At 39.3% G+C, this 20,544-nt stretch overlaps 1 protein-coding gene across 5 annotated transcripts in view; it reads left to right on the top strand.

Annotated features, from left to right (window-relative positions):
* Positions 1 to 20,544, top strand: part of LOC128688568 (uncharacterized) — a 120,147-nt gene that overhangs the window by 60,182 nt on the left and 39,421 nt on the right. For 4 of the 5 annotated variants that reach the window (XR_011391967.1, XR_011391966.1, XM_070084698.1 and 1 more), the window contains one exon: positions 19,764 to 20,358. The exons of the other annotated variant lie outside the window; for it this stretch is intronic. Coding sequence is in view for 1 of the 4 variants with exons in the window: in XM_070084698.1 (XP_069940799.1) it covers positions 19,764 to 19,808 (45 nt within the window). In the remaining 3 variants the exon portion in view is untranslated. Of the gene's footprint in view, positions 1 to 19,763; positions 20,359 to 20,544 lie in introns of those variants that run through there. 5 annotated transcript variants of the gene reach the window in all.

Here is a 20,544-nt window from a genome sequence, read left to right as displayed (position 1 = left end):
GTCAGACGATCCAACGTAGCCGAGGGGTTGACAAGTGACTATGCCTTCTGCCAGATCACTCACTACTGGGTCAAGGGAGGAGCCAGAGATATGAGTAGGGAAATCAACAAAGTTTCTCATGTCAAACACTGCAAGAAGGTCATCAAAGTCCCTCTGTATAAGGTGCTGGTTGAGGTCACAAACAATTATAATATGTTGACAGTTGTGTTGTAGCAGAAGGGAGTCAATATTTTCCATTAGGAAGTTGATAGGGTCTGCGTGTTGCCACTGAGGTCTGTACATTGCACATGCTAGTACAGAGGTACTAGTGTTTATACAGAGCTTGAAGAACATCATTTCAAGATGTGTAGGGGGTGGCAACATCTATGTGCTGGGCATGAACACTTTTAGAGAAGCACACAGCAACACCACCTCCTTACCCTTGCCTGTCTCTTCTCATCCATGAGGTGTAGCCAGCAATTCTTGCAAAATTTTCTGGAGTCCTGTCATCCAAAAATGTTTCAACAACAGCTATCATGTCGGGACGTCGAGTGTTCACAAAGCTATGTGTGAGCTCTCCAACATTAGTAATGAAACCTCTAATGTTGGCTGACAGGATGCTGATAGACTGGCTCCTCATGATGAAGTGGTCAGCTTGAGGTGGTGGGTATGTAGGGAATGCAAGGTGCCTGCCCTTGAGAGAGGTAGGGTACTGAGGCAGCTGCAGGGATGTAGGTCTGTGGTCTTGTATAAGGCCCAATCCCACCTGCTGGGCTGGGATAGGAGTAGCTAAGTGGGTGACGTGTGAGAGTCTTTACCAATTCAGAGATCCTGCTGGTTTGTTCTGAGAACAGGTCTCTAAACAGGTGGCCCTGTCTGTCAAGTTCCTTTTTCTTCCGACACTGGTCCTCCTTATGTCCTTTCTTGTAGCAGTAATTACACCTGGTATCTCGCAGGCAGTTGTTGGCAGAGTGCCCCTTCCGGTGACAGCGAGAGCACAGCCTAGGTGCCTGGGAGGGTGGACTAGGATTTGTTGCACCTCCTGTGTTTCGCAGATTTGTCCTCAGATTCTGCCGCTGGAACTGTGTTAGTGGAGGGTGAGACGGCTGTAGATGTCTTCCTCCTCCATGTCCTCTACCACGTCCTCTACCCCGCCCTCTACCAGTTCTGACAGATGTGTCCCTGCTGTTCGTACTTCGGCGCAGTAGGTGATCAGGTGCAGTGATAGTTCCCTGATTACTAACTGCACCGTTCTCTGGTGGAGAAACTCCTGGCTCAGAACTTGCTGTCGAAGCACTACTACCAGATTCTAGAATAGTATCGGCAGGTGTGCTGACAGGTGTAGGATCAGAGATGGTATGTGCACTGTCAAGTAGACTGGCAGTGGCTGAAGCAGAGATGTCAGGTGTAGGAGAATTAACAGATCCAAGGCTTCCCACGTTGCTGGGAAGAGGATTTGTTCCCTCTGTGGTGGTCAGAGGAATTGTGTTAGAATTCCCAAAGGTAGTGTTTTGAACTCTGTCAGTCTGTGGGACCTTAGCGATGACAGAATTCCACCAGTTGTTTACCCCTGAGTTAAGCTCAGTGTGGGACTTCCAGTCTTTGTCAATAGTGTCGCCATCAGCTGATCAGCTTATGTCACTTGATGCAGGCTTGCACTGGCCTTCTACAATAGCTTGTAGGTTATCTAATGATTTGAGGAGCTCATGAAGTGCTTCCCTGTGATGGATTATCTTAGCTGCAACTTTACAACACAGCCCAAGAGGGCAGTCTTGATCTTTGGACAGGAGTCCCTGAGGTAGGACTTCTGAACCTTCCTCCTGTAGCTCCAGGCTTGTATCCACATATACCACAGGATTATGGATATCCTTAAATTTTCTGAAATTTTCAACCTGGCTGCAACAAAATTCTCCTTCTGGAATGCAATCTGTGTGGCAGTAGTTGGAACAAGTAGGCTCCTTACATCCAAGAAGCACTGTTGTCTTGGTTTAGATTTCTGCTTACCATAACTCCCAAGTCTTTTCCACATTCTTCATGATCATACTCTACGTCATCTAATTATAACTCTGACGGTTATTTTCATGCCCATGAAGTAGGACTTTACACTTGTCCACATTGAACTACATCTGCCACTTTTCAGACCATGAAATTAATTTGTCCAGCTCCTCCTAAAGTTTTTTGGTATCCTCCGTAGAATCTGTTAATTGGTATTTTTTTGTATCATTAGTGAATTTATTCATGTTACTCGTTATTCCTTCATCAAGGTCATTAATGTTGAAGATTGAGACACTTATGCAGCATATGGGAATCTTTATTCAGGAAACGTTTCGCCACACAGTGGCTTCATCAGTCCAATACAATGTGTTCAGTCCATCAATCTTGTAGAATGTACATTCTACAAGATTGATGGACTGAACACATCGACTCCAGGTTGAGGGACTGATTACCTCATTCTCCTCCTCTCCTTACGCCTTCCTCTTTGTATTGGACTGATGAAGCCACTGTGTGGCGAAACGTTTCCTGAATAAAGATTCCCATATGCTGCATAAGTGTCTCAATCTTCAACTTGTCGGTTTTTCAAACCATTCATCACAAAGGTCATTAATGTTTATTTTGAACAAAATTGAACCTAAAACCACTTATGTCCCCATTAATGCAGACTGCTTCCTATTGGTCAGACATGGTTCGATCCATATTAGAACTTTACGACCTATACCATGACACCATGAACTGCCACTTTTCAAAACAGTCTTTTGAGAGGTACTCTATCGATGGTCTTACTGGAATCCAAATAAACAGCATCATATTCTTTATCATATTCTTTATCATTCTCCACTGCCTCAAATGCTTCATTAAAGAATGTCAGTGCTGAAATTCATTGATCAAATTCTGCTCATTAAGGTGGATTCTAATTATATCATCTATAATTGATTCTAATAATTTGCCTACTATTGATGTCAGGGTTACTGGGCAGTAATCTGAGTGACTGAGTCATCCGCTGATCTAAAAATGGGAATTACATTAGCCATCTTCCACCTCTCCGACACAACACCAGTTTGTAATAAATAACAAAAAAGGCACAATACCGAGACTGGAACGATACACAAATAACCCGCACATAAAAGAGAGAAGCTTACGACGTCGTTTCGGTCCGACTTGGACCATTGACAAAGTCACACAGTGTGAATTTGTCAATGGTCCAAGTCGGACAGAAACGTCGTCGTAAGCTTCTCTCTTTTATGTGCGGGTTATTTGTGTACCAGTTTGTAATGATGAGTTCAACAGGCTTGTTAGCGGTTAACTAAGTTTTCCTTTCTTGAAGCACCTTTGAATAAAGTTCATCGGGAACCAGAGACTTATTCTGTTTTAGTTTGTCTAAGTGTTTGATAACTATACCCTCGCGACTGAAACATTAATTAAATCGTTTTCTTCAGGGCATGAATAAGATCAGCATCAGGAGCAATTTTGACTTCTAACAAAAAAAATATCCCGACCTCCTATTTTATTGCAGGGGCCAGCGTTGCCGGAACATTTTAGGCTTAACCAAATCTCTTCCAGATTTGAGATATTTGAGATTTTCTGCAAAACAAGATAGGAATGTCACCAAGAAAAATAACGAATGAACGCACGAAGGACTACGCTGCTGAGTAGTTTACCTGCTGGAGTTCTGATATACTAGACTGGCTGCTGAAATTAATAGTTGAATCAAATTAATTTATACCTTGACTGCATGAAACAAGTGCCTTCACCTTGTATGTTTTGTTCTGATTTTTTTGTATGTGTGCGCAAGAGCTGCGTGATTATGACCTATGCGAGACTGTAACCAGTGGTTAGCTCTACCTCTGAAACTTCTCTGTTGTGGATGTAATAATTCAGATCGCGGCTAGACTAGTCTATCTTTGCTGTGGGTATATGTTTATCAGTTTACCGTTGGCTTTAATAAGGCTGCGGCACCAGAAAACACTGATCTTCGGGGGTTGATATTATTGGTCTCAGGTCATGGCAACCCACGACAGACTACTATCATCCAGGTAAGTACCAGTCCAGTGTCAGGTATATATCTGTATATATACGCGCAGTATTTACTTAGGAAGTAAAAAATATTCATGATTGGCATAGATAAAATGCAGCCTGTGCGACGACAGATTGAGCTTAGTAAACTTCATTTTGCTTATTTTATTAAGCAAATTGTTTCCCCGTGAAATAACTAGTGAATGACTCTTCCGATCAACTTCAAACCCTAAATGCTGGTGAATCTCAATGAGAAATATTTTTGTATTAATTTTAAGCTGTCAGTTTTATCAAACTGCATTTGTAAACAAATAAAAATATAATATTTTTTCTTACAGGATTATTGAGAATTTTTAAAAGGATGTAAAGCAGAAAAATATACTGAAAAAAATCTCGGATTACATCTCTTTTTTTTTTTAATTTAAGGACGGGAGATTCTTATATTTTTCGAAACTTTCTCAGCTATAATTTAGTTTTCTTTATCCCACATTTTCGCTTATTTCTCGTGAACGCCTTGTTGGATCGGCTTCAAATTTTCAACACTTGTACAATTTTTCTTGGACAAGATTCAAGGGGCTATTTACGTGCATGGGCGCCTAACACGCAACGCTATAAAGGCCATTCCCAGATTATTGTCCCCGGGTCATAGGTGGGGACAGGTTCGTCAGGCCTAAAATTTTCAACACTCGAGAAGCGTATGGAAAGGATGGATCGCTTCAAGGGTTTAGGTTACGTAGGTACAATTTTACTAAATTTTGTGCAATCACTAGACAATGCATCTTCTGATCAGCTTGAAACTTCCATGGCCGATGTGTTTCCTTCAAAGGAAACAGTTATGATGTGCCAGTTTTATTAATCGAATAGTTTCTGTGATGTAATTGGTGAATATCTTATTTCTGACCTGAAATAAGTTGGTGTTAGACTCTATTTGGCTAAATCACATTAATATTCTTTTATGTGTCTGTAACTATTTATTTTGTTAGACAATTTATATGAAATACGTATAAACTTTATAGGGAAAGTAGAGATTTTCGTGGGACACCACTTGTGTATTGGGAGGGGGATGTGCAAGCCAAGGTACGAGTTGGGGGCTGAATTCCGGCTGGTGCGTCGCAAAACAGGCCAGCACGCATGCCACCGTGGCCAGGTTTTACAACTCGCTTGGTGCGAGTTCAATCCCCACCCGTACCGTGGTTTGTTTGTAGTCGTATCATTACGATTTCGTGAGTCGGGATGTGCAATGCTCAAACACTGCCAGAAACACTAATATTTCTATTCACTAAAAGAGATCACAATAATATTCACAGTAAAGTTTTAGAGAATAGTTGCAAAATGCATTTCACAGTATTCTGTTTTTCACCAATCAACTTGCAAGACGAGGTCATTGGTTTCTAAAATTTTACTCAATGAACACAGTAGAGTATTAAAGAATTTAACACAACACTGCTTCGGTACTGAAACCTTTCAAGGGCTAAAGGTTCTTGATCTGGGATCTGGAGCTAACTTCTGCTTCCTGAGATTAAATGTGATTGCCATCAGGTACTGAATGACTCGTACGTGTTTGGAGCTTTCCCCTAAAGTTAACAATAGGGTATTACACTGAGCTCATTTGCATGTTACTCTGCTGGCTGATAGGCAGGGATCGTGACAGCCAATCACGTAAGAGCATCCTGAAACAAGCTACCGCTTCTTTGTTACCGAGCGACAGCTTGTCTCTGCACGCCCCGCCGTGTGTCTGCACTCCCGGGTATCTCACTTGATCGGCGCTCCTTGCAGGTAGCAGACCTATTGTCAAACAAGTGCTGTTTGTAATATCCTATTGTAAGTTCCGTCGTAACAACTTCGTGCCTGCTACATACAAAGACCACGTTTCGAATCCCCACTCATTCATATATATATATGTCGTGCCGAATAGGCAGAACTTGCCATCTTGGCTTAAATAGCAACGCTCATCTTGCCATATAGGACAAGTGAAAATTTGTGTATGCAATAATTTCGCCAAAATCATTCTGAACCTAACGAAAAAAATATATTTCACAGTATTTGTTTAGTATTAAATTATTGTAAACAAATCTAAAATATATTTAGTTGGGTTAGGCTAGAATAAATTGTTCTTGTTATATTAAGGTTAGGTAAGTTTTCTAAGATTGTTTTGGGGCAAAATTAAAAATTTTTACCTTAACATTAATGAAAAAAATATATCTTTAAACGTATAAGAGAAAATTTTAGAAAGGACTTAATTTTAAATGAGTTCTTGCTAATTGACCGGTTTTACATATTCGGCACGACATATATATATATATATATATATATATATATATATATATATATATATATATATATATATATATATATATATATATATATATACATATAATATATATAAATATGTATATCAATAACAACGCTGCGACTAGCCGAGGATTCGAACCCATGTCGTTTTGACCCGCCTCATGGTGAGCGAAAATCACACATGACGATCTATCCCACAGGACCACGCAATCCTACAAGAATCACACAAATCACGGTAAATCACCCAACTACGCTGGTTGAATGATTCTTGTAGGATTGCGTGGTCCTGTGGGTTGGAGCGTCATGTGCGATTTTCGCCCACAATGGGGTGGGCCAAAACGACATGGGTTCGAATCCTCGACTAGTCGCAGTGTTGTTATTGATTCAATACCACTCGTTCGTGGTTACATATATATATATATATATATATATATATATATATATATATATATATATATATATATATATATATATATATATATATATATATATATATATATATATATATATATATATATATATATATATTATGTTGTTGAAGACATGGAAAGGTTTTCATCAGGTGACCTGAGCGAGGTCGTTCTTGTTCTCGAGGTTGGAAGAGCACGAAGCTGACACGTTGCACCTCCAAGATCGATTATCTCGCAATCTATACGTGTGTCCTTGACCCTTACGACGTATCTCAGTTTACCACTCTCCTGCCCCGTCATTTTCATGCTCGATTTAAAGTTATAATTAGCGGGGAGAGCCAGATATACTCACCACGATTCTCGATTACCGAGACTTTGCTAGATCGCGAGACTGCGCAGGGAATAGTGGTCTCTGTCTCCCCAGTGCCTTGAGGTGAGGTTCCCACGTGCAGTAGCATCCAATCATTGAGTTATTAGCGTCTTGGATTCTTCGGAGGGCGATCAGAGTGAGGATCGAACCCAAAGTCGCGATGATCCAGCCAACAAAGCCCAGATGGGAGCTGTTATTGAGAGAGATATATGAAGCGGTTTCCCTCACGAGTTTCTTCCATAAGTAGTTGATCACCGACTTGTAATAACTCTGCAGATGTTATCACTCCGGGGCAAGATGCCCCGGGCGCCTGGGAAGGCTACCCATCTTACAGAGCCGTCAACACTGGCTGTTCCTGGTACACAAGGCAACAAAAGTGGACACGTTCAAAAAAAAAAAAAATATGTTTGAAACACGTGAATTCTTCTCTCTCTCTACATATATATATAATTTCCGTATTGCAGTGGCTCTGTGCCTTGCTGCCCCAATTCACACGGAATATACGTGTATTTCCGGCGATGCGCAAGCCGACCAATATGGTCTACATGGTCTTAACTGTTCCAAAACCAAGGGCTGGCATGCAAGTCACAATGAAGTCAACGACATCATAAAGAGAACCTTTGCTACAGCTGGATGCCCAGCCGAGAGAGAGCCCCGATCACCAGCAGCCAACAATACCCACAACCCAGCAAACAACCCCGACGGGATCACCATCTATCCTTGGAAGAATAGCAAGCTCTTAGCATGGGACTATACCTGTGTGTCGACATTGGCTGACACCTACATCCATCACAGTGTCGGGTGACAGAGAGGACCTACTGATCACAGGGAGGAGTACAAGATCGGCAAGTACAGGCACATAAGCCAGCAATATCAATTTGTCCCAGTGGGATCAGAGACCTTGGGATCATTGGGAAAAAACGCCACATGTTTCCTAAAAGAACTGGGTTCCAGACTCATCGACACCATCAGGGACCCAAAAGCAGCCACTTTCATGTTCCAGCGCCACAGCATGGCCATCCAGAGGGGAAATGCTTGTTTCATACTTGACTCGCTTCCTACTTCGACTAGTGGATGGTACCACTATGACCCCGCCTCCTCCCGCTTCGCCTCACCTGACTATAGTATATAAGCCATGTCTACGGCCCTATGCTGTACATTCTACAAGATTGATGGACTGAGCACATCGACTTCAGGCTGAGGGACTGATTACCTCAAACTCCTCCTCTCCTTACACCTTTCTGCTTTGTATTGGACTGATGAAGCCACTGTGTGGCGAAACGTTTCTTCAATAAAGATTCCCATATGTTGCATAAGTGTCTCAATCTTCATCTTGTCGGTTTTCAAAACCATTCATCACACACACACACATATATATAAATATACTTGTATATATATATATATATATATATATATATATATATATATATATATATATATATATATATATATATAAATATATATATGTATATATATATATTTTTATATATATATATATATATATATATATATATATATATATATATATATATATATATATATATATATATATAAATACGGGTAAGTGACATGTAATGGCAAGGTGAAACTGGAAATAGACCTCGAGAACGTAATGTGTGATATTAAGTTTAGGAAGCAGCATAGGTAATGAGGCGGCATTACTGACGAAAGTTACCAGAGGTTCATATATGGGATATAGAGAGAAATATGTAGACTGTAGACACATGGACTGAGATATGCTTAAAAGTGCTGTTCACTATGTAGGTTAGGCCAAAAATGGAATTTTAATGTGTTACATGGCGCACACAGTTGGTAATGTATTGCGCCCACGGGTGCTGTATGGCGCACACAGGGCACATAGGTGATGTGTGGCGTCCACGGGTGCTGTGTGGCGTCCACGGTTAATGTGTGGCGTCCACGGTTAATGTGTGGCATCCACAGGTGCAGTTCCGCGCCTTCAGCTAAAAAAAAAAAATAAGAATGGCAGTGTGGGTAGATAAGAAGTCGGAAATACTTCTTGTTCAGGTCTCGAGCTGTACTGAATTTTGATATATGAAAAGAAAATCCTAAAAAATATTCCTTCATTGCCTGACACGAGGAAAACGTTCACACACGATAAATACATAATTGAGAAAATTAAAGAATTTGAGAAAATAAAGAAAATTTCTAAGTTCTTTTAGTGTAACAACACAGTTGTGGAAAGAAACACAAAATCAGTATCTTTGCCATCTTTTATTGACAACGTTTCGCCCATACAGTAATAATAACGTCCTACTGAACTTAATTTCTAAAGGAGTGGACCGGTAAGCCAGCGGAGGGCCTCGGTCAGATGACCAAAAGCTGCAATGGCGGGCCATCATATGACTAAGACTCGCGTCAGGAAGCGTTTGTCCTATTTCCTGACGAATCCTACCCTACCTATCCCACACACTGGGGTTTATCAAGTCACAAACAGTAAAGGGCCGCATTACGCACCATCTCTCTTCTTCCACCTCATCGGTACTTCACACCACGTCTCTCCGCACCACAGCTGTAAAATGATAAGCGGCGCCTCGTGTTTACCAAGGCTCAACGCTCCCCCTTTGTTTTAAGTGTAATAACTAAGTGAACTGACGCAAAAACTATGAAAAAGGATAGCAGAAAATTTCTTCGCCCAGTGGTCCCTCCTGGGGGGATGGTGGGGGAAGGGGGGGTTTCTAGGTGCTGGTGAAGGGTTCTTGATGCAGAGAATTGAACCTGTCCTCCCGTTCCTTGAATCGAACCTGATTTATCTCCCGTTCCCACCAGGCGTCGTAGAACCCCTACGGCTTTAGCGCTTCCCTCTAAATAAAAATAATAATAGTTGAGCGTTCGAGCACTGAGACGGTAATAAGCGCAACAACCACTGGCAGTAAAAAGTTATATTTATGTAGCCAGTTAAGCACTGACTACAGGACACCACGAGCGTGGTTCAGCTCCTTGTTCTTTACAGGGGCTTCCCTGATGCTTCCAAAGAGCTATTGTATTGCCTGTAAACTGTTTCGAGGGTTCTTCTACCCTCAGAACCCGATCTGAGACCAGGCTTCCTTGTTGACCTCCTAGTCAACAAGACTGTTTATGCTAGTGGCTCGCAGACCCACAATTTTCACAAACCGGCTGATCCCGCATTTGTAGCAGTAAGCTGTCCAGCTTATTGAATACTTCTATATTCTTTCCGGCAGTGTTTCTGATGTCTGCTGGTAATATGCTGAAGAGTCTTTGGTTACGGATGCTGCCAGTGTTCTCTTGTACGCATGGACTCCCTGCTCTTCACTCAGTTTATTTGATACTTTTCTCTCTTTCCCGTATATTCCACTCCATTAAGTTGCTCTAGCAGTGCGCAGTTGAGGAAAAATATTCTCAGGTACTTTCCCCTGTATATTATCGGGCATCTCTTTTGAAAACTGCCATAATTGGGACAGCTTTTTTCTGTTTGGATGGTTCTTATAATCTATCGTTCTAGTATCAAATCTGATTACTTCCCATTTCCCCCGACTGCATCACCTCGACGAGTTAGTGCTTTCCCGTGAATAAAATCTGCTCTTGTAGGTACAAAGGTGTACCTACCTACATATAGGTAATAACACTAGGGCACGTGATCATGGCGTACAAAATGCTCAGAGGATTAGATAGCGGATATAGAAAGGCTGTTCCAAATTTCTAAAAGGAGCTAGGAGACATGCTTCAGGTAAAGAGCCGCTGTGACACAGGGGTACGAAGTACACGCTGATGGTGGTGGAGACGAACATACACAGATTCAAGAGTAGGTAAGTAATTGATCTGGTCCTGGAGGCCAGTCATCAGTAAAATCGGTCGGTAGCAGTTCACAGGCGGGACCATGAGCTATGTATCGACCCCTGTAAACAACTCTAGGAGGACTGACACATGCACTCATGTGTTCTGTACATTAGTGAACTCAACTAGCGATAAAAAAAACTCTTATTTGTTTCCTAAGAAAGACGTGTGGGCACATCTACTTTCACTTGCTATCTGCTTTCACCTAAAAGCAAATAATCATCTGGATGTTAGTGGACTGTTGTGCGTAACACCTTTTGGAAAACCAAACGTAAATTATTATGACAAAGATGGAACACTGCGAATATTTATTGCTTCTGTAACAACAAATACGTAATTGACAAAAGGTAAAAACTTTTTCCTCTCATGTACGTTCGTTTTACTATGGAAACTTTCCCACTTGCCTCTTCAGGAGCAGGACAAAATATTAGCTGTCTGACAGCACCTGTTTATCTTGTCCGTTTAAGTTGCCTCAGTGTTTACCTCAAGTCGTTTACACGTTTACTTTAGGCTATGTAAATTTATTTGTTTTTCTTGAATGTTCCGTCTTGTTTACCAAAGATTTTAGTTTTCTTCTGAAATTGTCATTAATTTAGCGGGACCAGTCACTTGCGTACGCTCAAGTTGTGTCTCCTGGCGGTCTAGGAAGAAAGAAAAGGAGAAAAGATCAGAGAAATCTCTTGCAACTTGCATTTTACCGCTTTTGGTTAATTCATTGCTAGTCAGAGCTACTTGTAGGGTAAATAACTGCTCTAAGGGGGAATGAAGTGGGTGGCTACGTCAGTGGTTGTCTCCGGCACGGGTGTAATACAAGCTTTTAAGCAGACTCGGATCCACTGGGATGTGGGGGGACGTGGGGGAGATCAAGGGAGGACCATAAACCCACCTGGGCCACTCTGAAAGTTTTTTTTTTTTTTTTTGCATGAAAAACGTAAACATAAAAACTATTCAAAATAACTTTTTAGTAAATATTAAGTTTAGCTGCTTTACTAAACTGAGACAGTTACTGACTTCTGCACATAAAAGCAAAGATAACTAAAGCCAGACAAAAATTATTTCAGTGGGAATCAGTGATTCTTAATTTGCCAGTAATTTAGTTAATGGTTTAACTACTTTATTAGAGCCATAGAGAGAAACCTGTTCCGTAATGATTGGAATAGTGTGTCGACTCACTGAAATATTCGATGCTCAAAGGGAAAATCCTAGTGTTGCAGCTGGACATTAACAGAAGGGAAAATTCTCTTGACGTTTCAGTACCATGAAAAATAATTAAAATGGATTCTGATATCAAAAATTATGTTCAATTTTTTTTTTGTCACCACCAAAAGTTATTTGTACTAATAAAAATAAATTTGAAGTTGCTGTTGATCTTCGGGAAATTAAATGCCTTGACCCCCCCCCCCTAAAATATTAATAAAACTGTACCAAATCGTCCATAATTAATGAATATAATGAAACACAAGCATCAAACATACACATTTCTCGCTGATAATTGTAATTTTACCTGTGAGAGTAGCGGTTACTGAATGTTGACCTTCCTGCTTTACGCCGGTTGAAAAACTTGTCTGCTGACACGTTGGAGATAAATGGTATAAAATACCGACACGATGGAAAAATAAGCACAAATGTGATTCTTTACTGACTACGTTTCGCCCACACAGTGGACTTTATCAAGTCACAAATAGATCTACCTGGGTAAAGAGTACATGTACTCTTTACCCAGATAGAGCTATTTGTGACATGATAAAGCCCACTGTGTGGGCGAAACGTAGTCAATAAACAATCTCACTATACTGCATATGTGTTTATGTTTCCACTGATGACTCGTATCGCCTTTTCTTCAGCTAGATGTCTCACATGCACTATATTTTAGTTGGCCATGACAACGTTATTGAACGATTTGTTAAATTTGGGAATCAAAGGCTATTGCTTAGAGTAGGCCTATGAAGCCTGAATAATAACACAAGCCAATTTTATGAAAGAGGAAGCGGTTATTGTCAAGATTTGGGAAGATAGCGATAATTATATACTTAAATAATTTAATACCTTTTAGTCATTTTAATACATTTCAAAAAATATTTTAGATAAATTGGAATTAAAACAAAGGAGAAAGAAACTTCATGATGAGTGAAACTTCGCTGGTTATTTATGCATTGTTCCAGTCACAGCATTTTGCCTCTGTGTTCTTTATAAATATAAAATCATTGATTTGCAGTATTACTCTCTAAATTGATATAGATGTTAAAATCATTATACATGTACGTTGTGTTGTCTCTTGACGCGGGACAATGTGTCGTGGGGTCGAGCCCTGGCCTGCTGCAGTTCGGTAAATGATTCGAAATCACTTGTTTAGTGATTATATATATATATATATATATATATATATATATATATATATATATATATATATATATATATATATATATATATATATATATATATATATATATATATATATATATATATATATATATTCTTTCTTCTTTCAACAAACCGGCCGTATCCCACCGATGCAGGGTGGCCCGAAAAGAAAAACAAGTTTCTCTTTTTAAATTTAGTAATTTATACAGGAGAAGGGGTTACTAGCCCCTTGTTCCCGGCATTTTAATCGCCTTTTACAACACGCATGGCTTACGGAGGAAGAATTCTGTTCCACTTCACAATGGAGATAAGAGGAAATAAACAAGAATAAGAACCAGAAAGAAAATAGAAGAAAACCCAGAGGGGTGTGTATATGTATGCTTGTACATGTATGTGTAGTGCGACCTAAGTTTAAGTAGAAGTAGCAAGGCATACCTGAAATCTTGCATGTTAATGAGACAGAAAAAAGACACCAGCAATCCTACCATCATGTAAAACAATTATAGGCTTTCGTTTTACACTCACTTGGCAGGACGGTAGTACCTCCCTGGGCGGTTGCTGTCTACCAACCTACTACCTAGGATTATATATATATATATATATATATATATATATATATATATATATATATATATATATATATATATGTATATATATATATATATATATATATATATATATATATATATATATATATATATATATATATATATATATATATATATATATATATATTTCGCCTGCTCTTGCGAATTCCTTGCGTTGTTAAAATCTCTAGTAAGGCTGATGCATCCAGGGGATGAGATGAAAAGCTGTAAGCCTTCTCCCTGAAAACTGGCTACCTTGGGTCAACGTGAAGCGCAAGCTACACGCCAAGGTATTGTCCAGTGTGGGTAGATTGGTATAGCACTGCGTATCTTGTTCTAAGGTTCGTAGGTTCGAGTCTCCTTCGGCCAGAGATCAGTGTTTGTGTATATGTCGCCTGCTTTTGCGAATTCCTTGCATTGTTAAAATCTCTAGTAAGGCTGATGCATGCAGGGGATGAAATGAAAAGCTGTAAGCCTTCTCCCTGAAAGCTGGCTGCCTTGGATCAACGTGTAGCTCATGCTACACCCCAAGGTATTGTCCATTGTGGGTAGATTGGTATAGCACTGCGTACCTTGTTCTAAGGATCGTAGGTTCGAGTCTCCTTCGGCCAGAGATCAGTGTTTGTGTATATTTCGCCTGCTCTTGCGAATTCCTTGCATTGTTAAAATCTCTAGTAAGGCTGATGCATGCAGGGATGAGATGAAAAGCTGTAAGCCTTCTCCCTGAAAGCTGGCTGCCTTGGATCAACGTGTAGCGCAAGCTACACGGCAAGGTATTGTCCAGTGTGGGTAGATTGGCATAGCACTTCGTACCTTGTTCCTAGGATCGTAGGTTCGAGTCTCCTTCAGTCAGAGATCAGTGTTTGTGTATATTTCGCCTGCTCTTGCGAATTCCTTGTATATATATGTATGTATATATATGTATGTATATATATGTATGTATATATATGTATGTATATATATATATATATATATATATAAATAATGACATTTTTAAGCCATGAATTCAGCATAGCACAACTGTGTGCGCAATCTGCCTCAACCAGGAAAAATTTTTCACTGAAGAGATTATTGCCTGTCACTATTGTGACTATAGACACAGGTTTCAAGAAGCAGTACCCCACCCCACCAGTAGCTTATGATAGATCTACACTTTATGCCTTCTAAGGCATTAGTCATTGTGCACTGCACACACAATGGTCCGCTGTACCATTGCGTGTGCGATGCACCATTGCGTGTGCGGTGCACACGGAAGGCTATCATCATCCCCAACGGTACAGACAAGGATGACCTTCTCTTTCCTTGTCAATTCTTGGATCCACCCCTTGCTCTGAGACTCTTGCTTGATGATGCTGTTACATATAATTTATTTTAAGAAACCGTAGGGAGAAAAATATTTTTGATGTTTACCAGAACGTGCAGTGTGTGTGTGTGTGTGCGTCTGTACTCATTTATTTGTACTACCCATTTGAGGTCGCAGGTGACGAGTCACAGCTCCTGACTGATCGCTAATAGGTCCATTCCTCCCAGTTCCAAGAGCCTTACCGTACTTCATTTTAAAGCTATGTATGGACTGTCTCCACTATTTCACTCTCCGGATTATTTCACTTCCTAACAAGAATAAGGCTGAAGAAATACTTCCTAACATATCTATGACTCATGTGAGTTGTTAACTTTCAGTTGTGTCCCCTTGTTCTCGTGTCCATCTCTCTAACATTCTGGCACTGTCCACCGTGTTAATTTCTCTGTATTTTATACGTCACTATCATGTCCTCCCTATCCTTCCTGTCTTTCAGTGTCGTCAGGTTGAGCCCCCTTAACCTCTCCTCGTTGGACATACTCCTTAGCTCCAGGACTAGTCTTGTTGCAAACTTTTGCACTTTCTCCAGTTTCTTGACGTGTTTGACTAGGTGTGGGTTCCATACTAGTGCAGCATTTTCCAGTGTCGAAACTATTCTCAAGTTTGTCAGGCACCCATAAGCTGCAGCAGTTACTTGATTGATGTGCACGTCAGGAGATGTGCTCGTAATGATGCTCATCCCAAGATACTTTTCCTTGAGTGAGTTTTGCTGTCTTTGACACCCTAGGCTATATTCCATCTGCTATCTTCTTTGACCTTTCCCAAGCTTCATGGCTTTGACCTTGGTAGGGATAAATTCCAGGAACCATTTATTAAAGCAGGCTTGCAGCCTGTCCAGATCCCCTTGTGTGTGTGTGTGTGTGTGTGTGTGTATGTTTCTCTAGTGAAACTTCCGCATGTTTATCATGTGCATGATTGGTTGGAGTTAAATACTTAACAATAATAATCTGTATGCAAGAAACGGGGTGCAGTTGTGTATAGTACAGATCCCATTTTTTCATGTTCCAGTTTATGTTTTTGTGGTAAGGTATTAACAGTTTAATTTGTTTCCACTCTTTTGTTATATTTATTTTATTGGCTCTACATTAACCAATAATGTTTCTTGCTTTTTTTATACAGTTCGTTATAACAAAAGTCTTTTTAATGGAGATCTGATAATGATTTATTTCTCCTCAGTGTTGTTGGCAACACTGTTTAATAGTGATTGGAAGTATAAATAATTAATTGACCTAATGTGGGTTTATAGTAAATAATGAATACTAATCATAAAATGCCTTCTCTACTTTAAATTTAATGTATAAAACTATTCTAATTGTTTTAAGTATTCCATGGTGTCCATTCCTCCTTCAGTATAGTATAAATATATTTGTACTATACAATGCTCTGAGGTTTGATTAGTGGTAATACATTACTCTCTTATTTTGTATCAGGTTGTAAAGGGCCACTACAAGTAGGTTACTCATACTGCGCCAAATTTTCCAGAGATAGTAATGACCATTGTAATTTACTATTAAAAATACACCAACTTAGTAAGTGTCAGTCTCTTGAACACAGGAAGCGATAGATTATGATTTATTGCGGCAGCTTTTGTTGAAAAATTTAAGAACGTTGTCAATACGGACTTAAAAAAGTGAGTTAACGCCCAGACTCGACACTTCGTGTGTAACTTAAAATTCATAATATTGATGATGAAATCTGAGTCAATGACGTATAATGAAGAATTTGTCTAAGGAGAGAGCAAGTGGCTAACATTTTTTTTTTTCAGAAGTTCTCTGCAGGTTTAAGTTTCCAGATTTTGAAGCAGAGTATATATTAAAATTATTGCTTGATAAATTTAAGGCAAATCTACAAATATAACGTAATTAAAATGACGTTTCATCGTGTTATACCTTAAATTCTGAAAATCTATCAAGGCGAAAAAACAAATATTGTATTTACGAAGAGGGGGGGAGGGTCTAGCTTTTATTCTGGTGAAGAGGTCTTGATTCTAAGAACTGGAGCATTAAACCTACTTCCTACTCCATAGGCGTTTTATCACCCCTACGAGTTTATTGGTTTCTCATGAATAAAATAATGAAGAGTATGTGTGGCACAGAGGTTGCTGGCGGTGGGTGCAACTAACAGATTGTGTCAACAAGTCAACACGGCACCACGCAGTGTAAACACGGAGCTGCCTCCCACCACACTGACTCCGCCACACCATGTGTCAACACCAGGTGAAGGACAGGGCAACACTCGCTCCTAACACAAATAATTAGTCAATGATTGGAGCTTGAGCGCTAACGGAACCACTTTGTGGGTACCAAGGTGTTTGTGTCTGTGGGAAGGGAGGAGGGATGGGTATAAAGAGAGGGATGGCAGGGATTTTGTGTATGGGGCATGAAGGGTTGTCTGATTATATAGGTAAGGGCTCCGGGTGCTTGGTTGAAGACAGGGGCCCAGGGGTTTTTGATTAAGGGCTCGATAGTGTATAATGGTGGGGAAGGCCCTTGGGTGAATGGCTTAGGACTGGGAGCTCAGGGGTGCTGTGGAAAACAGGTCTAGAATGTAATTAATTACAGTTTTAATGATTATAATTGAAGTTTTAGATAAAAAAAATTGTCTTTGTCAAACTTATACCTACAGTAATTACATAATTAAACTGGGAAAGTACGATAGGATAATTACACCATGGAAATCCACGTAAGGTAGTACGTAACTGTGTAACATGTGTAACATTTGTAACATTTGGGTGTCTGTATTCATTAAACGTTTTTGCCGCGCAGTGGTTTCTTCAGTCCAATGTAGAGAAAGGTGTAAGATGAGGAGGAGTTTGAGATAATCAGTCCTTCAACCTGGGGTCGAGGTGTTTAGTCCAACACTTTCGACACTTGTGTCACGACTGATGGACTGAACACATTGACTCCAGGTTGAGGGACTGATTACCTCAAACTCCTCATCTTCCACCTTCTCTGAAGAAGCCACTGCGTTAAGAAACGTTTCCAGTATAAAGAAACTCAAATGTTAAACATGTATCTCATTTATCAACTCATCTGTTTTGCAAACCATTCATTCACATCCTGCTGTTATTCTCGCTGTTTAAGGTCACGTCCAGTACCTGTACTGGACGTGACCCGGGTCACGTCCAGTACAAGTACTGGACGTGACCCGCAATATTTGTCTTTAACTCCCAGTGGATCACAGCAATGGCCGACAACGTGACGCGGACTTCTGATTAAAGGCCAGCAAGAAATTTATAAACACCTTTCATATCTGAACATAAAAATGGTTGCAACTTGTAGATTTTGTTGCGAACCATTCAAGTCAATATTATTTTCATTATTTTCACCTACAATGATTCACTTGCAACTTTCCGCAACGGTTTATTGCAATCAGTTCAAATTTCGTTTAGCTTCGAAGTGTAATTTCCTTAATTAAATTATAGTGAATGAAAAGTGGAAAAAATATTAAATAACAGGACTCAGACTTAACAGTAAAATACAATATGAGACACGAAGTTGATTTCGTTATTTGTAATCTTGTTGTGATTTAGTGTAACAAATATTATACACATTCTCCATCTCTTTGGCTCACAATGAAAATGTAACTGTAAATGTAACTAGTGGGGTTTTTTGTGTATTTTTTTTTCATGTACATTCAAATTACAGAATATGAGGTAAAATATTTGCTTATTATTTCGAAAATTTATCAATAATTTCAGCATTAATCAAATTTGAAGAAAATAATTTAATACAAGATATTAAGTAATTGAAGTCTGATATTTTCCTGATCAAGTAATTGTAACTGAAAATCTAGTAAAATAATTGAATTGTAATTGACGATGAATCGTATAATTGATGTTGAATTATGCAATTGCTTCCATCTTTTAGTGCTTATTTGAGTGCTTATTTGAGTGCTTATTTGAGTGCTTATTTGAGTGCTTATTTGAGTACTTATTTGAGTGCTTATTTGAGTACTTATTTATTTGAGTGCTTATTTATTTGAGTGCTTATTTATTTTAGTGCTTATTTATTTGAGTGCTTATTTATTTGAGTGCTTATTTATTTGAGTGCTTATTTATTTGAGTGCTTATTTATTTGAGTGCTTATTTATTTGAGTGCTTATTTATTTGAGTGCTTATTTGAGTGCTTATTTATTTGAGTGCTTATTTATTTTAGTGCTTATTTATTTTAGTGCTTATTTATTTGAGTGCTTATTTATTTGAGTGCTTATTTATTTGCGTGCTTATTTATTTGAGTGCTTATTTATTTGAGTGCTTATTTATTTGAGTGCTTATTTATTTGAGTGCTTATTTATTTGAGTACTTATTTATTTGACTTTTCTGTGTTAGAATGTTACTTGTTTGACTTAACTGTAATTAACCGTAACTGTCTTAGGTGAAAGTGTAAATATTTTGAATTCTTGGGAATGAAACAAGTTTGAACAAAAATTTTTGTGGTTTTGCTCTGACTGGTTTTTTTTTTTCCCTTTCATAAATTTTTGCTTTCTCTTTCTCTCTGTCTCACTCTGTCTGTCTGTCTGTCTCTCTCTCTCTCTCTCTCTCTCTCTCTCTCTCTCTCTCTCTCTCTCTCTCTCTCCAGGGTGTGAAGACGTGGCTCCTGGTCCCGCCTGCTAGAATACTTTGATCTGCATCACAGATTTCTGGGGTCTTGAGGCTTTTCATATCTATCCCCGAAGCTGTGTCTAAAATTCACATCTACCACGTCTTCTTCCAAATTATTCCACTTTCCAAACATCCAAAGAGTAAACAAATGTTTCCTAACATTCATATTGTTCACCCGTGTCTTCAACTCCCGCCAGTGTTCCCTTGACCCTGGTTTAAGATTTTGTACGTCGTAATCATGGCTTCACCAGTAATCTCTCCCAACGTCGTCAGGTTCAATTCTTTCAGCCTCTCGGTATGTATATACCTCGTTGTAACTAATGTAACTAATGCAACATTTTTATGTTGCCAACGTTTCGCTCTCCAGGAGCTTTGTCAAATCACAATAAAATATCTCATTAGTTGCACATTTATCCCTTTACCTAACGTATTGTCAATAACTCTACCAACATTATTACAATTTGTATGTACCTTGTTGGTATAAACCTTGGTAATAAATACCGACAAGTTGGTTTAGAAAGTGATCAAGGTCCCAGGACCGAAACGTTTCCTAATAAATATGTCATAGTGTTTGCTTAAGTGTCTTTCTAAACCATGTACCTTGTTGTTGACTGAAGACGAGACTGCAAAATTTGTGTAGTTACTGTGAAGGTGTGGACAGTTGATCTCACTTGCATTACTAAGTTCAGCTCGTCCTCTTCATCACAGACAGCATTGTACTGCAGTTAAGACAGTTAAGAGGAAAAAGGTGCAAAACC

Source organism: Cherax quadricarinatus, chromosome 13, assembly GCF_038502225.1.
Source record: "Cherax quadricarinatus isolate ZL_2023a chromosome 13, ASM3850222v1, whole genome shotgun sequence".
Taxonomy (NCBI): domain Eukaryota; kingdom Metazoa; phylum Arthropoda; class Malacostraca; order Decapoda; family Parastacidae; genus Cherax; species Cherax quadricarinatus.
The sequence above is the reverse complement of the archived record's forward strand: the minus strand, read 5'-3'. Positions and strand labels throughout refer to the sequence as shown.